The 16,471-nt window shown below is 45.4% G+C and overlaps 1 protein-coding gene and 1 long non-coding RNA gene across 3 annotated transcripts in view; one reads left to right on the top strand and one right to left on the bottom strand.

Moving 5' to 3' along the window:
* The window catches only part of doc2a (double C2-like domains, alpha), a 75,333-nt gene that overhangs the window by 31,585 nt on the left and 27,277 nt on the right, over window positions 1–16,471 (top strand). For both annotated transcript variants that reach the window (XM_061909452.1, XM_061909451.1), the window contains exons 6-7: window positions 5,937–6,063; window positions 9,520–9,579. In XM_061909452.1, the coding sequence (XP_061765436.1) occupies window positions 5,937–6,063; window positions 9,520–9,579 (187 nt within the window). The remainder of the gene's footprint in view (window positions 1–5,936; window positions 6,064–9,519; window positions 9,580–16,471) is intronic.
* The window catches only part of LOC133558230 (uncharacterized), a 95,281-nt gene that overhangs the window by 55,148 nt on the left and 23,662 nt on the right, over window positions 1–16,471 (bottom strand). The window contains exon 3 of the long non-coding RNA XR_009807914.1: window positions 5,911–6,061. This is a non-coding gene — a long non-coding RNA (uncharacterized LOC133558230). The remainder of the gene's footprint in view (window positions 1–5,910; window positions 6,062–16,471) is intronic.

Below are 16,471 nucleotides of genomic sequence, written 5' to 3'. Positions count from 1 at the left end.
AAATGCATTCTGTTACCATTTATCCACATTTTTCAGACAAATAACTATATACGATACAGCAGCATCTTCTCCTCCTCAAACTTGCTTGTCTTGCATGCATAATTACATTCATGAAATGTGGAACTCCATTTCTGCTTTTCCCCATACAATACAAATCCCCCCACAGTCCGATACAATGTAAATTAATTCTTGCCAGTCTCATCCACATTCCCCCTCTCTCCGATGTGTGTTTTGATTCTCAATAAAGCGCATTCCTCCATGCGCCCGCTCTCGCCCACATATGGCTTGTGCAGGTGGCAGGAGTAAAACTTTGATTGAAATCATAAATATGGATTGACACTGCCCTGCATAATGCACTATTGCTATCCCTATAGCATGGAAAGTGGTGCTTGTAAAATATAAGTACAGATATTCCAAGTGGTGGGATATAAATTGTATATTGGGTATAATAGCGTTGGCGTTTAAAGTTTGTAACAGACTATTTTCCAGCAACGCACGCCAAGTAAAAAGGCAAGCGAACCAACAACACAATCTACAAACATGGTGGACATGCTGTCACGCTTGGGGCGCATGGTGATGCGAATTTTTGTTCTCCCCAAGGATGCAAAGGACACTCCGGACAAAAACATAAAGGTAGGATGATTTAATGAACGATACACAATACTAAACAGACAAAAATCAACAAAAGAACAACGTGCCGAACGCACGCAAGGCTAAGGCTAATACTTAGCACAGAGTCTGGAAACAAGAGGGCAGCGTGCCGAACGCACGGGAAGCTAAGGCTAATACTTAGCACAGAGACTGGAACCAGAAACATAGACGTGACTGTAGCTTACCGCAAACCATGTACCCAGACCGACTGACGGGAAAAGGCAGGTTAAATAATGACTGAAATCACAAAACAGGTGCGCGTCAGGAGCAAGCGGCAGGTGAAAACAATGAGTAACCATGGAAACAAACAGTGAGGAGCACAAACCGGAACTAAAGGAGTCCAACACTAACAGAACATAAAACAAAAAAGTCTCAAAACCTAAACATAATATGATCCGGGCAGCGGATCATAACACATGCTACACTAAAATTAATATATTTTCTGAATATGTGTTTTTGTACACTATAGTTAAAAATGATTAAGAACATTCTAAATTCATTTTTGAAATATTTCACTATGTATAGTATAAATATTTCACTTTTTGAACTAACTATTGAAATCCAAAAAATATTCTGATTTAATGAAACCCATCAATACTGTCTACTTTTATTTTAGAATTTTTATTTTATATTTTTCTTTGCCTCCTCTCTGAGCAGCTACCTTACCGTGGTAGAGGAGTTTGCGTGTCCCAATGATCCTAGGAGCTATGTTGTCTGGGGGCTTTCATGCCCCCTGGTAGGGTCTCCCAAGACAAACAGGTCCTAGGTGAGTGATCAGACAAAGAGCAGCTCAAAGACTTCTATGGAATTACAACAAAAAGAACCCAGATTTCCCTCGCCCGGACGTGGGTCACCGGGGCCCCGCTCTGGAGCCAGGCCCGGAGTTGGGGCACGATGGCGAGCGCCTGGTGGTCGGGCCTGTCCCCATGGGGCCCGGCCGGGCACAGCCCGAAGAGGCAACGTGGGTCATCCCTCCAATGGGCTCACCACTCATAGGAGGGGCCATAGAGGTCGGGTGCATTGTGAGCTGGGCGGCAGCCGAAGGCAGGGCACTTGGCGGTCCGATCCTCGGCTACAGAAGCTAGCTCTTGGGACGTGGAACGTCACCTCACTGGGGGGGAAGGAGCCTGAGCTAGTGCGCGAGGTAGAGAAGTTCCGGCTGGATATAGTCGGACTCACCTCGACGCACAGCAAGGGCTCTGGAACCAGTTCTCTCGAGAGGGACTGGACCCTCTTCCACTCTGGCGTTGCCGGCAGTGAGAGTCGACGGGCTGGGGTGGCAATTCTCATTGCCCCCCGGCTCAAAGCCTGCACGTTTGAGTTCAACCCAGTGGACGAGAGGGTAGCTTCCCTTCGCCTTCGGGTGGGGGGACGGGTCCTGACTGTTGTTTGTGCTTACGCACCAAACAGCAGTTCAGAATACCCACCCTTTTTGGGTACACTCGAGGGAGTACTGGAAAGTGCTCCTCCGGGTGATTCCCTTGTCCTACTGGGAGACTTCAACGCTCATGTTGGCAACGACAGTGAAACCTGGAGAGGCGTGATTGGGAAGAATGGTCGCCCGGATCTAAACCCGAGTGGTGTTTTGTTATTGGACTTTTGTGCTCGTCACGGATTGTCCATAACAAACACCATGTTCAAACATAAGGGTGTCCATATGTGCACTTGGCACCAGGACACCCTAGGCCGCAGTTCCATGATCGACTTTGTAGTTGTGTCATCGGATTTGCGGCCTTATGTTTTGGACACTCGGGTGAAGAGAGGGGCGGAGCTTTCTACCGATCACCACCTGGTGGTGAGTTGGCTGCGATGGTGGGGGAGGATGCTGGACAGACCTGGCAGGCCCAAGCGCATTGTGAGGGTCTGCTGGGAACGTCTGGCAGAGTCTCCTGTCAGAGAGAGTTTCAATTCACACCTCCGGGAGAACTTTGAACATGTCACGAGGGAGGTGCGGGACATTGAGTCCGAGTGGACCATGTTCCGAACCTCTATTGTCGAGGCGGCTGATTGGAGCTGTGGCCGCAAGGTTGTTGGTGCCTGTCGTGGCGGTAATCCCAGAACCCGTTGGTGGACACCAGCAGTGAGGGATGCCGTCAAGCTGAAGAAGGAGTCCTATCGGGTTCTTTTGGCTCATAGGACTCCGGAGGCAGTTGACGGGTACCGACGGGCCAAGCGGTGTGCAGCTTTAGCAATCACGGAGGCAAAAACTCGGACATGGGAAGAGTTCGGGGAAGCCATGGAAAACGACTTCCGGACGGCTTCGAAGCGATTCTGGACCACCATACGGCGCCTCGGGAAGGGGAAGCAGTGCACTATCAACACCGTGTATGGTGCGGATGGTGTTCTGATGACTTCGACTGCGGATGTTGTGGATCGGTGGAGGGAATACTTCGAAGACCTCAATCCCACCAACACGTCTTTCTTTGAGGAAGCGGTGCCTGGGGAATCTGTAGTGGACTCTCCTATTTCTGGGGCTGAGGTCGCTGAGGTAGTTAAAAAGCTCCTCGGCGGCAAGGCCCCGGGGGTGGATGAGATCCGCCCGGAGTTCCTTAAGGCTCTGGATGCTGTGGGGCTGTCTTGGTTGACAAGACTCTGCAGCATCGCGTGGACATCGGGGGAGGTACCTCTGGATTGGCAGACCGGGGTGGTGGTCCCTCTCTTTAAGAAGGGGGACCGGAGGGTGTGTTCCAACTATCGTGGGATCACACTCCTCAGCCTTCCCGGTAAGGTTTATTCAGGTGTACTGGAGAGGAGGCTTCGCCGGATAGTCGAACCTCGGATTCAGGAGGAACAGTGTGGTTTTCGTCCTGGTCGTGGAACTGTGGACCAGCTTTATACTCTCGGCAGGGTTCTTGAGGGTGCATGGGAGTTTGCCCAACCAGTCTACATGTGCTTTGTGGACTTGGAGAAGGCATTCGACCGTGTCCCTTGGGAAGTCCTGTGGGGAGTGCTCAGAGAGTATGGGGTATCGGACTGTCTTATTGTGGCAGTCCGCTCCCTGTATGATCAGTGTCAGAGCTTGGTCCGCATTGCTGGCAGTAAGTCGGACACGTTTCCAGTGAGGGTTGGACTCCGCCAAGGCTGTCCTTTGTCACCGATTCTGTTCATAACTTTTATGGACAGAATTTCAAGGCGCAGCCAAGGCGTTGAGGGGTTCCGGTTTGGTGACCACGGGATTAGGTCTCTGCTTTTTGCAGATGATGTAGTCCTGATGGCTTCATCTGGCCGGGATCTTCAGCTCTCACTGGATCGGTTCGCAGCCGAGTGTGAAGCGACCGGAATGAGAATCAGCACCTCCAAGTCCGAGTCCATGGTTCTCGCCCGGAAAAGGGTGGAGTGCCATCTCCGGGTTGGGGAGGAGACCCTGCCCCAAGTGGAGGAGTTCAAATACCTAGGAGTCTTGTTCACGAGTGGGGGAAGAGTGGATCGTGAGATCGACAGGCGGATCGGTGCGGCGTCTTCAGTAATGCGGACGTTGTATCGATCCGTTGTGGTGAAGAAGGAGCTGAGCCGGAAGGCAAAGCTCTCAATTTACCGGTCGATCTACGTTCCCATCCTCACCTATGGTCATGAGCTTTGGGTCATGACCGAAAGGATAAGATCACGGGTACAAGCGGCCGAAATGAGTTTCCTCCGCCGGGTGGCGGGGCTCTCCCTTAGAGATAGGGTGAGAAGCTCTGCCATCCGGGAGGAGCTCAACGTAAAGCCGCTGCTCCTCCACATCGAGAGGAGCCAGATGAAGTGGTTCGGGCATCTGGTCAGGATGCCACCCGAACGCCTCCCTAGGGATGTGTTTAGGGCACGTCCAGCTGGTAGGAGGCCACGGGGAAGACCCAGGACACGTTGGGAAGACTATGTCTCCCGGCTGGCCTGGGAACGCCTCGGGATCCCCCGGGAAGAGCTAGACGAAGTGGCTGGAGATAGGGAAGTCTGGGCTTCCCTGCTTAGGCTGCTGCCCCCGCGACCCAACCTCGGATGAGCGGAAGATGATGGATGGATGGATGGATGGATGGATGGATGGATTTTTCTTTGCTGATTGGCTGGGTAAAATAGTTGTGTTATACTTCAATGTAAGGCACGTGGTGATAATTTTTGATAATCATCAGCTTCTACTTCTTATTTACTGTAATTTCTGGTCCATAAGCCCCTGCTTTGTTCCCCAAGTTTTGATCCCCAAGGTTTGAATCCTGCATTTATAGAATGCTGTGGCTAATTTATGGATTTTCCGGGTTCACAAGTTTCACATTCCGCCAAAGAAATTCATCCTTGTCCCATCACACCAATGTAATGGCCAAACGGGTCATGGTGGACCAATGAAATTGTTAACATTAAATCAAACGCACTCACAAGCCATTCAGTTGGCCGTTAAGCGCGTTACGGACTTATCAAACTAGTCATGGAGAAGAAACGACAAAATGCACAAAACGCAGCCCCGTAGCCAAAGAGGATCTACCAAATTTAAATAGATATCTCCAATCACTAATAGGACCTGAAAAGCCGGACCACTGCATACTGAAACTACTAAAGGTGTCTTCTTTGGCGCGCGGCGGTTCAACCTTTCGGGACCCGCAGGAAGAGAAGAACAAAGACCCTGCTGAATTACCTCTCCAGTAAGATACTGTATACCGTGTTACTGTGCTTTTTTTTCAAACTTGTAAATGAACACAAGCACTTGTGTAAATATGTCATGTTTAAATGTTTGTATCTGTTGCTTATAGACTTGTGTGGCCAATATAACGTATTTCCTTGAATTGCCGCCGGGGCGCTAATTAATTTAAAAAACCTCTTCTCACTCCTGCGCTTACCAAAGGCATGCAGTAAAAGTAAGCATGCGCTAATTGTTTTAAAACCTCTTCTCACTCCGGCACTTACCAAAGGTATGCAGTAAAAATTTGAGTGTGATGTAAGCTTGGACCTTATATCCTACTGAATAGCTCTTAATATTCTTCCCTTTATGCGATTTCAAATTACAGGTATTGAAATCAGCCTCCTCCATTTTGAAAATGACGACAGGGAAAGTGTCACTCGTGATGTCACGAGTTTGACCCGGCGGTAATACAAAGCATGCGCTAATTATTTTGGGAAGCGAGTTTGACCCGGCAGTAATTCAAGGCAGGCGCATACTATATGCCCTGGGCAATTCAAGGAAATATGGTATGTACAAAATAAAATTTGTCCAAAAATGGGGTGGGTGCGGCTTATAAGGTGTGCTCTGTAGTCTGGAACTTGTGGTTTAATTTCTGTCTTTTTTATTTTTACCTTTGTACTCTCTGTCTCAACTCCAGGGTGTCCGTGTGTGACGAAGACAAGCTGACCCATAACGAGTTCATCGGAGAGTCACGGATTGCGCTGCGCCGTATCAAGCCCGACCAGACCAAGCACTTTAACATCTGTCTGGAGCATCCGCCTCCTGTGAGAAGAAAAATCATAAAAACTCAGGGGGTGTTTTAGAGGAAACACTTAAAAAACTCAAACAAGATGGATTAGAGGGGCTGTTTGCAACATTTATACAAACACCTAAAGGGCGCTAACTTTCCAATGTATTTTACACAGTATATTCCGCCGTCTTGCAGCTTCTCGTAAATAATGATGTAATTACCTAGCACATTCCTGTGTGTTAGCTCTAGGTGTTGTTGGAATAGTTATGGTTAGCTGTCATTGAATGTATATTCTATCATAACAACATGACTGCAAATTTTTGTTGCTTCTCTTGGACTGCTTTTGTATGGACGGAGTCCTATCGGGTTCTTTTGGCTCATAGGACTCCGGAGGCAGTGGACAGGTACCGACGGGCCAAGCGGTGTGCAGCTTTAGCGGTCGCAGAGGCAAAAACTCGGACATGGGAAGAGTTCGGGGAAGCCATGGAAAACGACTTCCGGACGGCTTCGAAGCGATTCTGGACCACCATACGGCGCCTCAGGAAGGGGAAGCAGTGCACTATCAACACCGTGTATGGTGCGGATGGTGTTCTGCTGACTTCGACTGCGGATGTTGTGGATCGGTGGAGGGAATACTTCGAAGACCTCCTCAATCCCACCAACACGTCTTTCTTTGAGGAAGCGGTGCCGGGGGAATCTGTAGTGGACTCTCCTATTTCTGGGGCTGAGGTCGCTGAGGTAGTTAAAAAGCTCCTCGGCGGCAAGGCCCCGGGGGTGGATGAGATCCGCCCGGAGTTCCTTAAGGCTCTGGGTGCTGTGGGGCTGTCTTGGTTGACAAGACTCTGCAGCATCGCGTGGACATCGGGGGCGGTACCTCTGGATTGGCAGACCGGGGTGGTGGTTCCTCTCTTTAAGAAGGGGGACCGGAGGGTGTGTTCCAACTATCGTGGGATCACACTCCTCAGCCTTCCCGGTAAGGTTTATTCAGGTGTACTGGAGAGGAGGCTTCGCCGGATAGTCGAACCTCGGATTCAGGAGGAACAGTGTGGTTTTCGTCCTGGTCGTGGAACTGTGGACCAGCTCTATACTCTCGGCAGGGTTCTTGAGGGTGCATGGGAGTTTGCCCAACCAGTCTACATGTGCTTTGTGGACTTGGAGAAGGCATTCGACCGTGTCCCTCGGGAAGTCCTGTGGGGAGTGCTCAGAGAGTATGGGGTATCGGAATGTCTTATTGTGGCAGTCCGCTCCCTGTATGGTCCGCATTGCTGGCAGTAAGTCGGACACGTTTCCATTGAGGGTTGGACTCCGCCAAGGCTGTCCTTTGTCACCGATTCTGTTCATAACTTTTATGGACAGAATTTCTAGGCGCAGCCAAGGCGTTGAGGGGTTCCGGTTTGGTGGCCATGGGATTAGGTCTCTGCTTTTTGCAGATGATGTAGTCCTGATGGCTTCATCTGGCCGGGATCTTCAGCTCTCACTGGATCGGTTCGCAGCCGAGTGTGAAGCGACCGGAATGAGAATCAGCACCTCCAAGTCCGAGTCCATGGTTCTCGCCCGGAAAAGGGTGGAGTGCCATCTCCGGCTTGGGGAGGAGACCCTGCCCCAAGTGGAGGGGCTGAGGTCGCTGAGGTAGTTAAAAAGCTCCTCGGCGGCAAGGCCCCGGGGGTGGATGAGATCCGCCCGGAGTTCCTTAAGGCTCTGGGTGCTGTGGGGCTGTCTTGGTTGACAAGACTCTGCAGCATCGCGTGGACATCGGGGGCGGTACCTCTGGATTGGCAGACCGGGGTGGTGGTTCCTCTCTTTAAGAAGGGGGACCGGAGGGTGTGTTCCAACTATCGTGGGATCACACTCCTCAGCCTTCCCGGTAAGGTTTATTCAGGTGTACTGGAGAGGAGGCTTCGCCGGATAGTCGAACCTCGGATTCAGGAGGAACAGTGTGGTTTTCGTCCTGGTCGTGGAACTGTGGACCAGCTCTATACTCTCGGCAGGGTTCTTGAGGGTGCATGGGAGTTTGCCCAACCAGTCTACATGTGCTTTGTGGACTTGGAGAAGGCATTCGACCGTGTCCCTCGGGAAGTCCTGTGGGGAGTGCTCAGAGAGTATGGGGTATCGGAATGTCTTATTGTGGCAGTCCGCTCCCTGTATGGTCCGCATTGCTGGCAGTAAGTCGGACACGTTTCCATTGAGGGTTGGACTCCGCCAAGGCTGTCCTTTGTCACCGATTCTGTTCATAACTTTTATGGACAGAATTTCTAGGCGCAGCCAAGGCGTTGAGGGGTTCCGGTTTGGTGGCCACGGGATTAGGTCTCTGCTTTTTGCAGATGATGTAGTCCTGATGGCTTCATCTGGCCGGGATCTTCAGCTCTCACTGGATCGGTTCGCAGCCGAGTGTGAAGCGACCGGAATGAGAATCAGCACCTCCAAGTCCGAGTCCATGGTTCTCGCCCGGAAAAGGGTGGAGTGCCATCTCCGGCTTGGGGAGGAGACCCTGCCCCAAGTGGAGGAGTTCAAGTACCTAGGAGTCTTGTTCACGAGTGGGGGAAGAGTGGATCGTGAGATCGACAGGCGGATCGGTGCGGCGTCTTCAGTAATGCGGACGTTGTATCGATCCATTGTGGTGAAGAGGGAGCTGAGCCGGAAGGCAAAGCTCTCAATTTACCGGTCGATCTACGTTCCCATCCTCACCTATGGTCATGAGCTTTGGGTCATGACCGAAAGGATAAGATCACGGGTACAAGCGGCCGAAATGAGTTTCCTCCGCCGGGTGGCGGGGCTCTCCCTTAGAGATAGGGTGAGAAGCTCTGCCATCCGGGAGGAGCTCAACGTAAAGCCGCTGCTCCTCCACATCGAGAGGAGCCAGATGAAGTGGTTCGGGCATCTGGTCAGGATGCCACCCGAACGCCTCCCTAGGGATGTGTTTAGGGCACGTCCAGCTGGTAGGAGGCCACGGGGAAGACCCAGGACACGTTGGGAAGACTATGTCTCCCGGCTGGACTGGGAACGCCTCGGGATCCCCCGGGAAGAGCTAGACGAAGTGGCTGGAGATAGGGAAGTCTGGGCTTCCCTGCTTAGGCTGCTGCCCCCGCGACCCGACCTCGGATAAGCGGAAGATGATGGATGGATGGATGGATGCTTTTCTATGTGCAGCACTCCCTGTACGTACGTGTTTAAGAGACAGGATGAGTGACCGCTGCAAACACCAATCATTTTATTCGGACCAGTGAAACCTTGTATTACCGTACATAAACTTTGTAATTGTGATGAACATAGACAATTGTCAAAAAAATGTGTTACATTAAACCACCAATGGTAAATTAAGCTGCCGATGGTGGTGTTGTTGTAATATTTTTTGCTTTGAAAAATGTTACTGTGAAGAAGTTGCAAACAGCCCCTTTGTAGTTCTCTCAATCACGATGGAATTATTTTAACAGCTATAAAACATACACACATTTAAAGTGGTTTCTTCCTACACTCTTTTTTCTACCTGCAGCTGCCCTCACCCACGGCAATGAGCACGGCCCTAAGAGGAATCTCCTGCTACTTGAGAGAGGTGATGACATCATCTGTCCAGCATTTCATTTTCTAAATGGAACAGGGAGGGTGGAACCTATCATAAATGACTAAGATGAGAGTCTGGGTGTAACACAGTCACCGGTCAATCAAACAGACAACCTATTCAATACAATTCAAAAAACGTTATTTGTCCCAGAGGGGCAATTAAAAGGCATTACAGTAGGTGTTTTTAAAAGGAGAGGACAAAGCTGTAGTCTATAAAAATACAAAATATAAAATAAAAAAGTGAATTAGGTGTAAATATTATGAGGAGGAATTTTTTAAATGTTTTTAAATAAAAATAAAATAAAAACAGCAAATAAGTGTAATGTATGGATAAAAAGTTAATTCAAATAATAAGCTTCATCAGTTTAAACACAAAGCTGAGATGCAGGGTGTTTTTTTTCTTCCAATAAATATTTTTTTTACAAAATGTAAAATAATAAAAGTGACCTACACTCTTCGATTTTTCAGTATGTGGGGAAAATTTCGACACCCTTGACTTAAGATTTTTCAAAGAGAATGTAAGTTCCCTATACAGGGTTTTTGCAGGTATCAGAAAATCTAATTTAAAGATTTTTAATGCCATTTAAAACAAGCGTAATGCCCATGCAAATATTTATTAGATACGGTCAAAAGATTAAAATTATTCAGATAGAAAAAAATTGTGAGAACTTTATAATGATAAATTAGTATAGCTGAAAAGTAACTGTTAGCATTTGACAATGATATACAAACCCCGTTTCAATATGAGTTGGGAAATTGTGTTAGACGTAAATCTGAACGGAATACAATGATTTGGAAATCATTTTCTACCCATAATCAGTTGAATATGCTACAAAGACAACATATTTGATGTTCAAACTGATAAACGTTTTTGTTTTTTTTTGCAAATAATCATTAACTTTAGAATTTGATGCCAGCAACATGTGACAAAGAAGTTGGGAAAGGTGGCAATAAATACTGATAAAGTTGAGAAATGCTCATCAACTACTTATTTGGAACATCTCACAGGTGTGCAGGCTAATTGGGAACAGGTGGGTGCCATGATTGGGTATAAAAACTGCTTCCCAAAAAATGCTCAGTCTTTCACAAGAAAGGATGGGGTGATGTACACCCCTTTGTCCACAACTGCGTGAGCAAATAGTCAAACAGTTTCAGAACAACGTTTCTCAAAGTGCAATTGCAAGAAATTTAGGGATTTCAACATCTACGGTCAATAATATCATCAAAAGGTTCAGAGAATCTGGAGAAATCAGTCCACGTAAGCGGCATGGCCAGAAACCAACAATGAATGACCGTGACCTTTGATCCCTCAGACGGCACTGTATCAAAAACCGACATCTATCTCTAAAGGATATCACCATGGGCTCAGGAACACTTTAGAAAACCACTTTCACTAAATACAGTTCATCGTTACATCTGTAAGTGCAAATTAAAACTCTACTATGAAAAACGAAAGCCATTTATCAACAACATCCAGAAACGCCGCCGGCTTCTTTGGGCCTGAAATTGTCTAAGATGGACTGATGCAAAGTGGAAACATGTTCTGTGGTCTGACGAGTCCACATTTCAAATTGTTTTTGGAAACATTCGACATCCTGTCATCCGGACCAAAGGGGAAGCGAACCATCCAGACTGTTATCGAAACAAAGTTCAAATGCCAGCATCTGTGATGGTATGGTGGTGCATTAGTGCCCAAGGCATGGGTAACTTACACATCTGTTAAGGCACCATTAATGCTGAAAGGTACATACAGGTATTGGAACAACATATGCTGCCATCTAAGCGCCGTCTTTTTAATGGACGCCCCTCCTTATACCAGCAAGACAATGCCGAGTCACTTTCAGCACGTGTTACAACAGCGTGGCTTCGTAAAAAAAGAGTGTTGTTACTTTCCTGGCCCGCCTGCAGTCCAGACCTGTCTACCATCGAAAATGTTTGGCGCATTATGAAGCGTAAAATACAACAGCGGAGACCCCGGACTGTTGAACGACTGAAGCTCTACATAAAACAAGAATGGGAAAGAATTCCACTTTCAAAGCTTCAACAATTAGTTTCCTCAGTTACCAAACGTTTATTGAGTGTTGTTAAAAGAAAAAGTGATATAACACAGTGGTGAACATGCCCTTTCCCAACTACTTTGGCACGTGTTACAGCCATGAAATTCTAAGTTAATTATTATTTGCAAAAAAAAAATAAAGTTTATCAGTTTGAACATCAAATATCTTGTCTTTGTAGTGCATTCAATTGAATATGGGTTGAAAAGGATTTGCAAATCATTGTATTCCGTTTATATTTACATCTAACACAATTTCCCAACTCATATGAAAACAGGGTTTGTATTTGAATAGTTTTCATTAACTTTGGTTGAATTAATCACTAACATAATCATAATATGTAATAACAATGCAAGTAACCTTTTCAAACACAATAAACATTTTTTATGACTATAGACTTTTTACCATTGTATTTGGAAGGTCAATGACTTGATTATCCCATATAGGTAAACAAACATTAACAATTAAATGGACTCTTAAACTCTGTTAGCAAAAATTGCACTTCAATAAATACTGGACATCTTGAAGGGCAGTTTGGTCACGTGGTTTGTTTTGTTGTCTTTTTTGTTGCCAATTCTATCACGGCATACTTGCTAGTTGCCTGGGCTCATGTTGATCATTCTGTTTTTTCAGTCATTTTAATTTTTTTCCACGCAGTAACAATTGGCTTTGTAATCACATGTTTTCTTTTTAGCTTTTGTTACTTAACAAAGTTAGTAATGCTTCACACTAGCAAGGATCGAATTGCGAGGCGATGTCAGTGTATTCTGTGTGTGTAAACTTGCAATCCTGCCTGCTCTTATCGAAACAAAATGTGTACATGACCGAACTGAGGCTTTACTCTGCTCATTTATTTCTACTGTGAAATAAAAATACTAAGGGGCTAAGAGCAGTGCACAGATTGAGATTTCTTGTATTCAGTTTGAAAGCCAGAAACGAAGAAAAATAATATACACGATATATCAATTTATCGTTGTCGATAAAGTTCCTTTTTATTTATCATTCACTTGTTTACTATCAGTCCAGGCCTCGGATTGCCGGAAATGTTTAATGCCTCTATACATTGTTTACAGAGGCATATATATATATATATATATATACACATATATATATATATATATATATATATATATATATATATATATAGCAACATGTCTTTCAATACCATTTAAGGCCTTTATTCTTTGCAAATGCCAATTAAAGGGGAACATTATCACCAGACCTATGTAAGCGTCTATATATACCTTGATGTTGCAGAAAAAAGACCATACCTGTATGTTTTTTTAACCGATTTCCGAACTCTAAAAGGGTGAATTTGGAGATTTAAACGCCTTTCATTTAATAGCCTGTCGGAGCGATGATCTTTTACCCGTGACGTCACAACATGAAGCGATCCGCCATTTTCTCAATCTTATTACACGCACCAAGTCAAATCAGCTCTGTTATTTACCGTTTTTTTGACTGTTTTCCCGTACCTTGGAGACATCATGCCTCGTCGGTGTGTTGTCAGAGGGTGTAACAATACGAACAGAGACGGATTTAAGTTGCAGCAGTGGCCAAAAGATGCAAAAGTCCCTCGTTGGTTCCGCACACTTTACCGACGACAGCTATGCTACGACAGCGATGGCAAGAATGTGTGGATATCCTGCGACACTCAAAGCAGATGCATTTCCAACGATAAAGTCAACGAAATCTGCAATATTGGAAAGTAGACCACCACTGAATCTGCCTGAGTGTGTGAGCTATTCAGGGACGACGGCAGTCTCTTCCCGCAGACGAGCGAGGTAAACCCCCTGGATATGTTGGCTAAGACGTGATTTATGCCACTTCTTTTTCTGTTTAATTTTGTCCACCAAACTTATAACGTTGTGCATGAATGCACAAAGGTGAGTTTTGTTGATGTTATTGACTTATGTGGAGTGTGCTAATCAGACATATTTGGTCACGGCATGACTGCAAGCTAATCGATGCTAACATGCTATTAGGCTAGCTGTATTTACATATTGCATCATTATGCCTCATTTGTAGCTATATTTGCATCCAGCCTTTCCCTCCACCCACATTTAATGCCAAACAAACACATACCTATCGTTGGTTAGAAGGCGATCGCCGAATTCGTCGGCGCTTCCTCCCGTGCCGCTGTCTGTCGTGATATGGCTCAATAGCTTCAGTTTCTTCTTCAATTTCGTTTTCGCTACCTGCCTCCACACTCCAACCATCCGTTTCAATACATGCATAATCTGTTGAATCGCTTACGGCGCTGAAATCCGAGTCTAAATCCGAGCTAATATCGCTATACCTTTCTGTGCTATCCGCCATGTTTGTTTCTGGTGGTTTCACGCTGTGACGTCACAGGATAATGAACGGGTGGGTATAACAACGGTTAAAATCAGGCACTTTGAAGCCGTTTTTCGGGATATTGCGTGATGGGTAAAATTTTGAGAAAAACTTGGAAAAATAAAATAAGCCACAGGGAACTGATTTTTATTGGTTTCAACCCTTCAAAAATTGTGATAATGTTCCCCTTTAATGACTTTTAATGCGTTTTATTGACCAGTGGGAATGCTGACATCGAAAGGCCCAAAATTGAAGGTACAATGAGCGACAGTGTTGATCTTGTTTGAGCTGGGCTATGTTCAGTGACCCAAGCCTACACAGTGACCCCATTTAACGCTGATGTGCACAGGCATATCCATTCTGACTAGAGCACCTCAACCACAAAAGCAAACCATAAACTATGACATGTCGTGCAAGAGGAATTACTTCTTTAATCACAGGGTGGCAGGAATAATTAAGCTGACTATTTCACACCAAGCTTGTTTAATGAGTCTAGTGATTTTTTTTTCTGACGTTTGTCCTCTCCTTTAAAAAAACCCTAATTCCTATTCATCTGTGGGCGCGTGTCTATTTGTTTCCACCTCCCTAATGAGTCACTCCCTATCGACCCGGGAAGGTCCGAGCTTTTTTACGACCACATACCTGCTACAAATTACCATCCCTAATTGTCAAGTCCTTAAGTCGCATGGACGCAACACCTCATTCTCTTCCACAAAAAAATGGGAAGTTCTAAAGGATATAATTGTGAAAGAGATGCCTTGGAGACTATTAGCGTTGAGGAGGGGAGGAAGGATGAATGCGAGGCGTTTGGCATATTGATCATTTACTCTGTCTTGCTCTCGCCTCAAGATAAGACTTAATGAGAGATCGAGCGATACAAAGAGGAGAAATACATTTAGTGTAAAAAAATGCAGCTTCTCTTTTGATGAGAAATTACATCTTTGCTATTCCAGCAGTGGCAGAGGCTCCATACATAAAACACCCCTGTAAATAACATGTGTGGATGCTCTAAGCCATCTGGGTCAGTCACTGCCAGCCTCTTTCACCCTATTTCTTCCACCTGTCACTCTGCATCTCCTGTGTCACCCTTGCTTGTTAGTCAATAGCTTTGATAACAGTTTGTTGTGCATGTAAAATACTTCAACCAAGAGCAACAATCTTCATTAATATGGCTCGAGGCAGACGCTTTGCCTCTTTCCGATTTGTGGCAGCTCAGCTAAATGTCACATGAAAATGGGCGAGCTCTATAGGAATGTCTTCTTAGTCGATAAAGATAAGATTTAAGGTTGCTAAGCACATTCTTAAGTCATCAAATAACTTTGAAAACTACCTTTCGGAACAACAAAGGACGTGTGGCAATCAATTCATGTGAAGGTTTGACGGCATAAAACCCATAAGAAAAGTGTGCTTTATAGTTACATAAGCTTTTCACAATAGCAAGAATTTGTCCTTGTATAATGGCACTGCCAAGAAAACAGCCAAACACTATAAAACTCACAGACAAAAAAGTGTAAAAAAGTCGAAAAAAGTTGTTATGAAACAGGGACTTACGCATCAATATGATTTCCTCTTTCAAACACTTATACTCCCCACAAGTTTAAAGCACTGTTTGACTAACCAGCGCACTTTAAATGGAAGACACTTAGATAACGTAGGTGAAAAACAAAGATGTACATGATCTTTTACTTCAGCAACCTCCTGCATCTTCAGTTTGATATCATTTAAAAATCAATAGGTTACTTTTTCCAGACATACACAAACACATGAAGGTCTTACCACAACAATGACAACTTGGACTAATGTCTTACTAATTTGTTCTTTTCACCCCAGCTACGCCATGCATCATGGAAGTTAGATCGCTCAAAATCAATTGGATTCTTGCTCTGGTATCTAGAGCAACGAGAAAAAAATTTCAAGTTTAAAGAGCAGGTTTAAAAGTATGACCAATATAGTGGTCGCTTCCACGTATTGGTATGTCCGGGCATTCAAATTCAATACAATTGTTTAGACATAGAGGACCCATAAAAGCTGTTTTGATAACTAAGACGTTTATTTACAATTACTGCAAAGAGGAATAAATTGGAAATAGGTAATATTTGGAGAAAGGATTGGACTTTATGACAAAATAAAAAGGGGAAAAAAAAGCTCCCTTTGACCACTTGGTTATTCTAGAGCAGAGGTCAGCAACTCGCTGTTCTGAAGCCACATGTGGCTTATCTCCCTCCTTGTTGTGGCTCCCTCAGATTTGTTTTAACCCTGAAGTGAGAAAAGTTTGCATTTTTAAAAAGAGTTCTATAATTATTGATTTTCTGTGAGGCCGCGAACACGCACAGGCTGAGTTCTGGGACACCAAGAGAGTAAATAAAAGAGACTGGAAGCCTGTGTGTTCAGTTCAGCTCCTGGAGTGTGTAAACCCTTGGGTAAGCTAACCACTAACACAATTCCAAAAAAGAAAAAAGAAAAGAAAAATGTTTTATTTCACACGGACAGATT

The sequence above is a fragment of the Nerophis ophidion genome, linkage group LG08 (assembly GCF_033978795.1).
Source record: "Nerophis ophidion isolate RoL-2023_Sa linkage group LG08, RoL_Noph_v1.0, whole genome shotgun sequence".
NCBI classification, from domain to species: Eukaryota; Metazoa; Chordata; class Actinopteri; order Syngnathiformes; family Syngnathidae; genus Nerophis; species Nerophis ophidion.
This window is presented reverse-complemented; position numbering and strand designations above follow the sequence as displayed.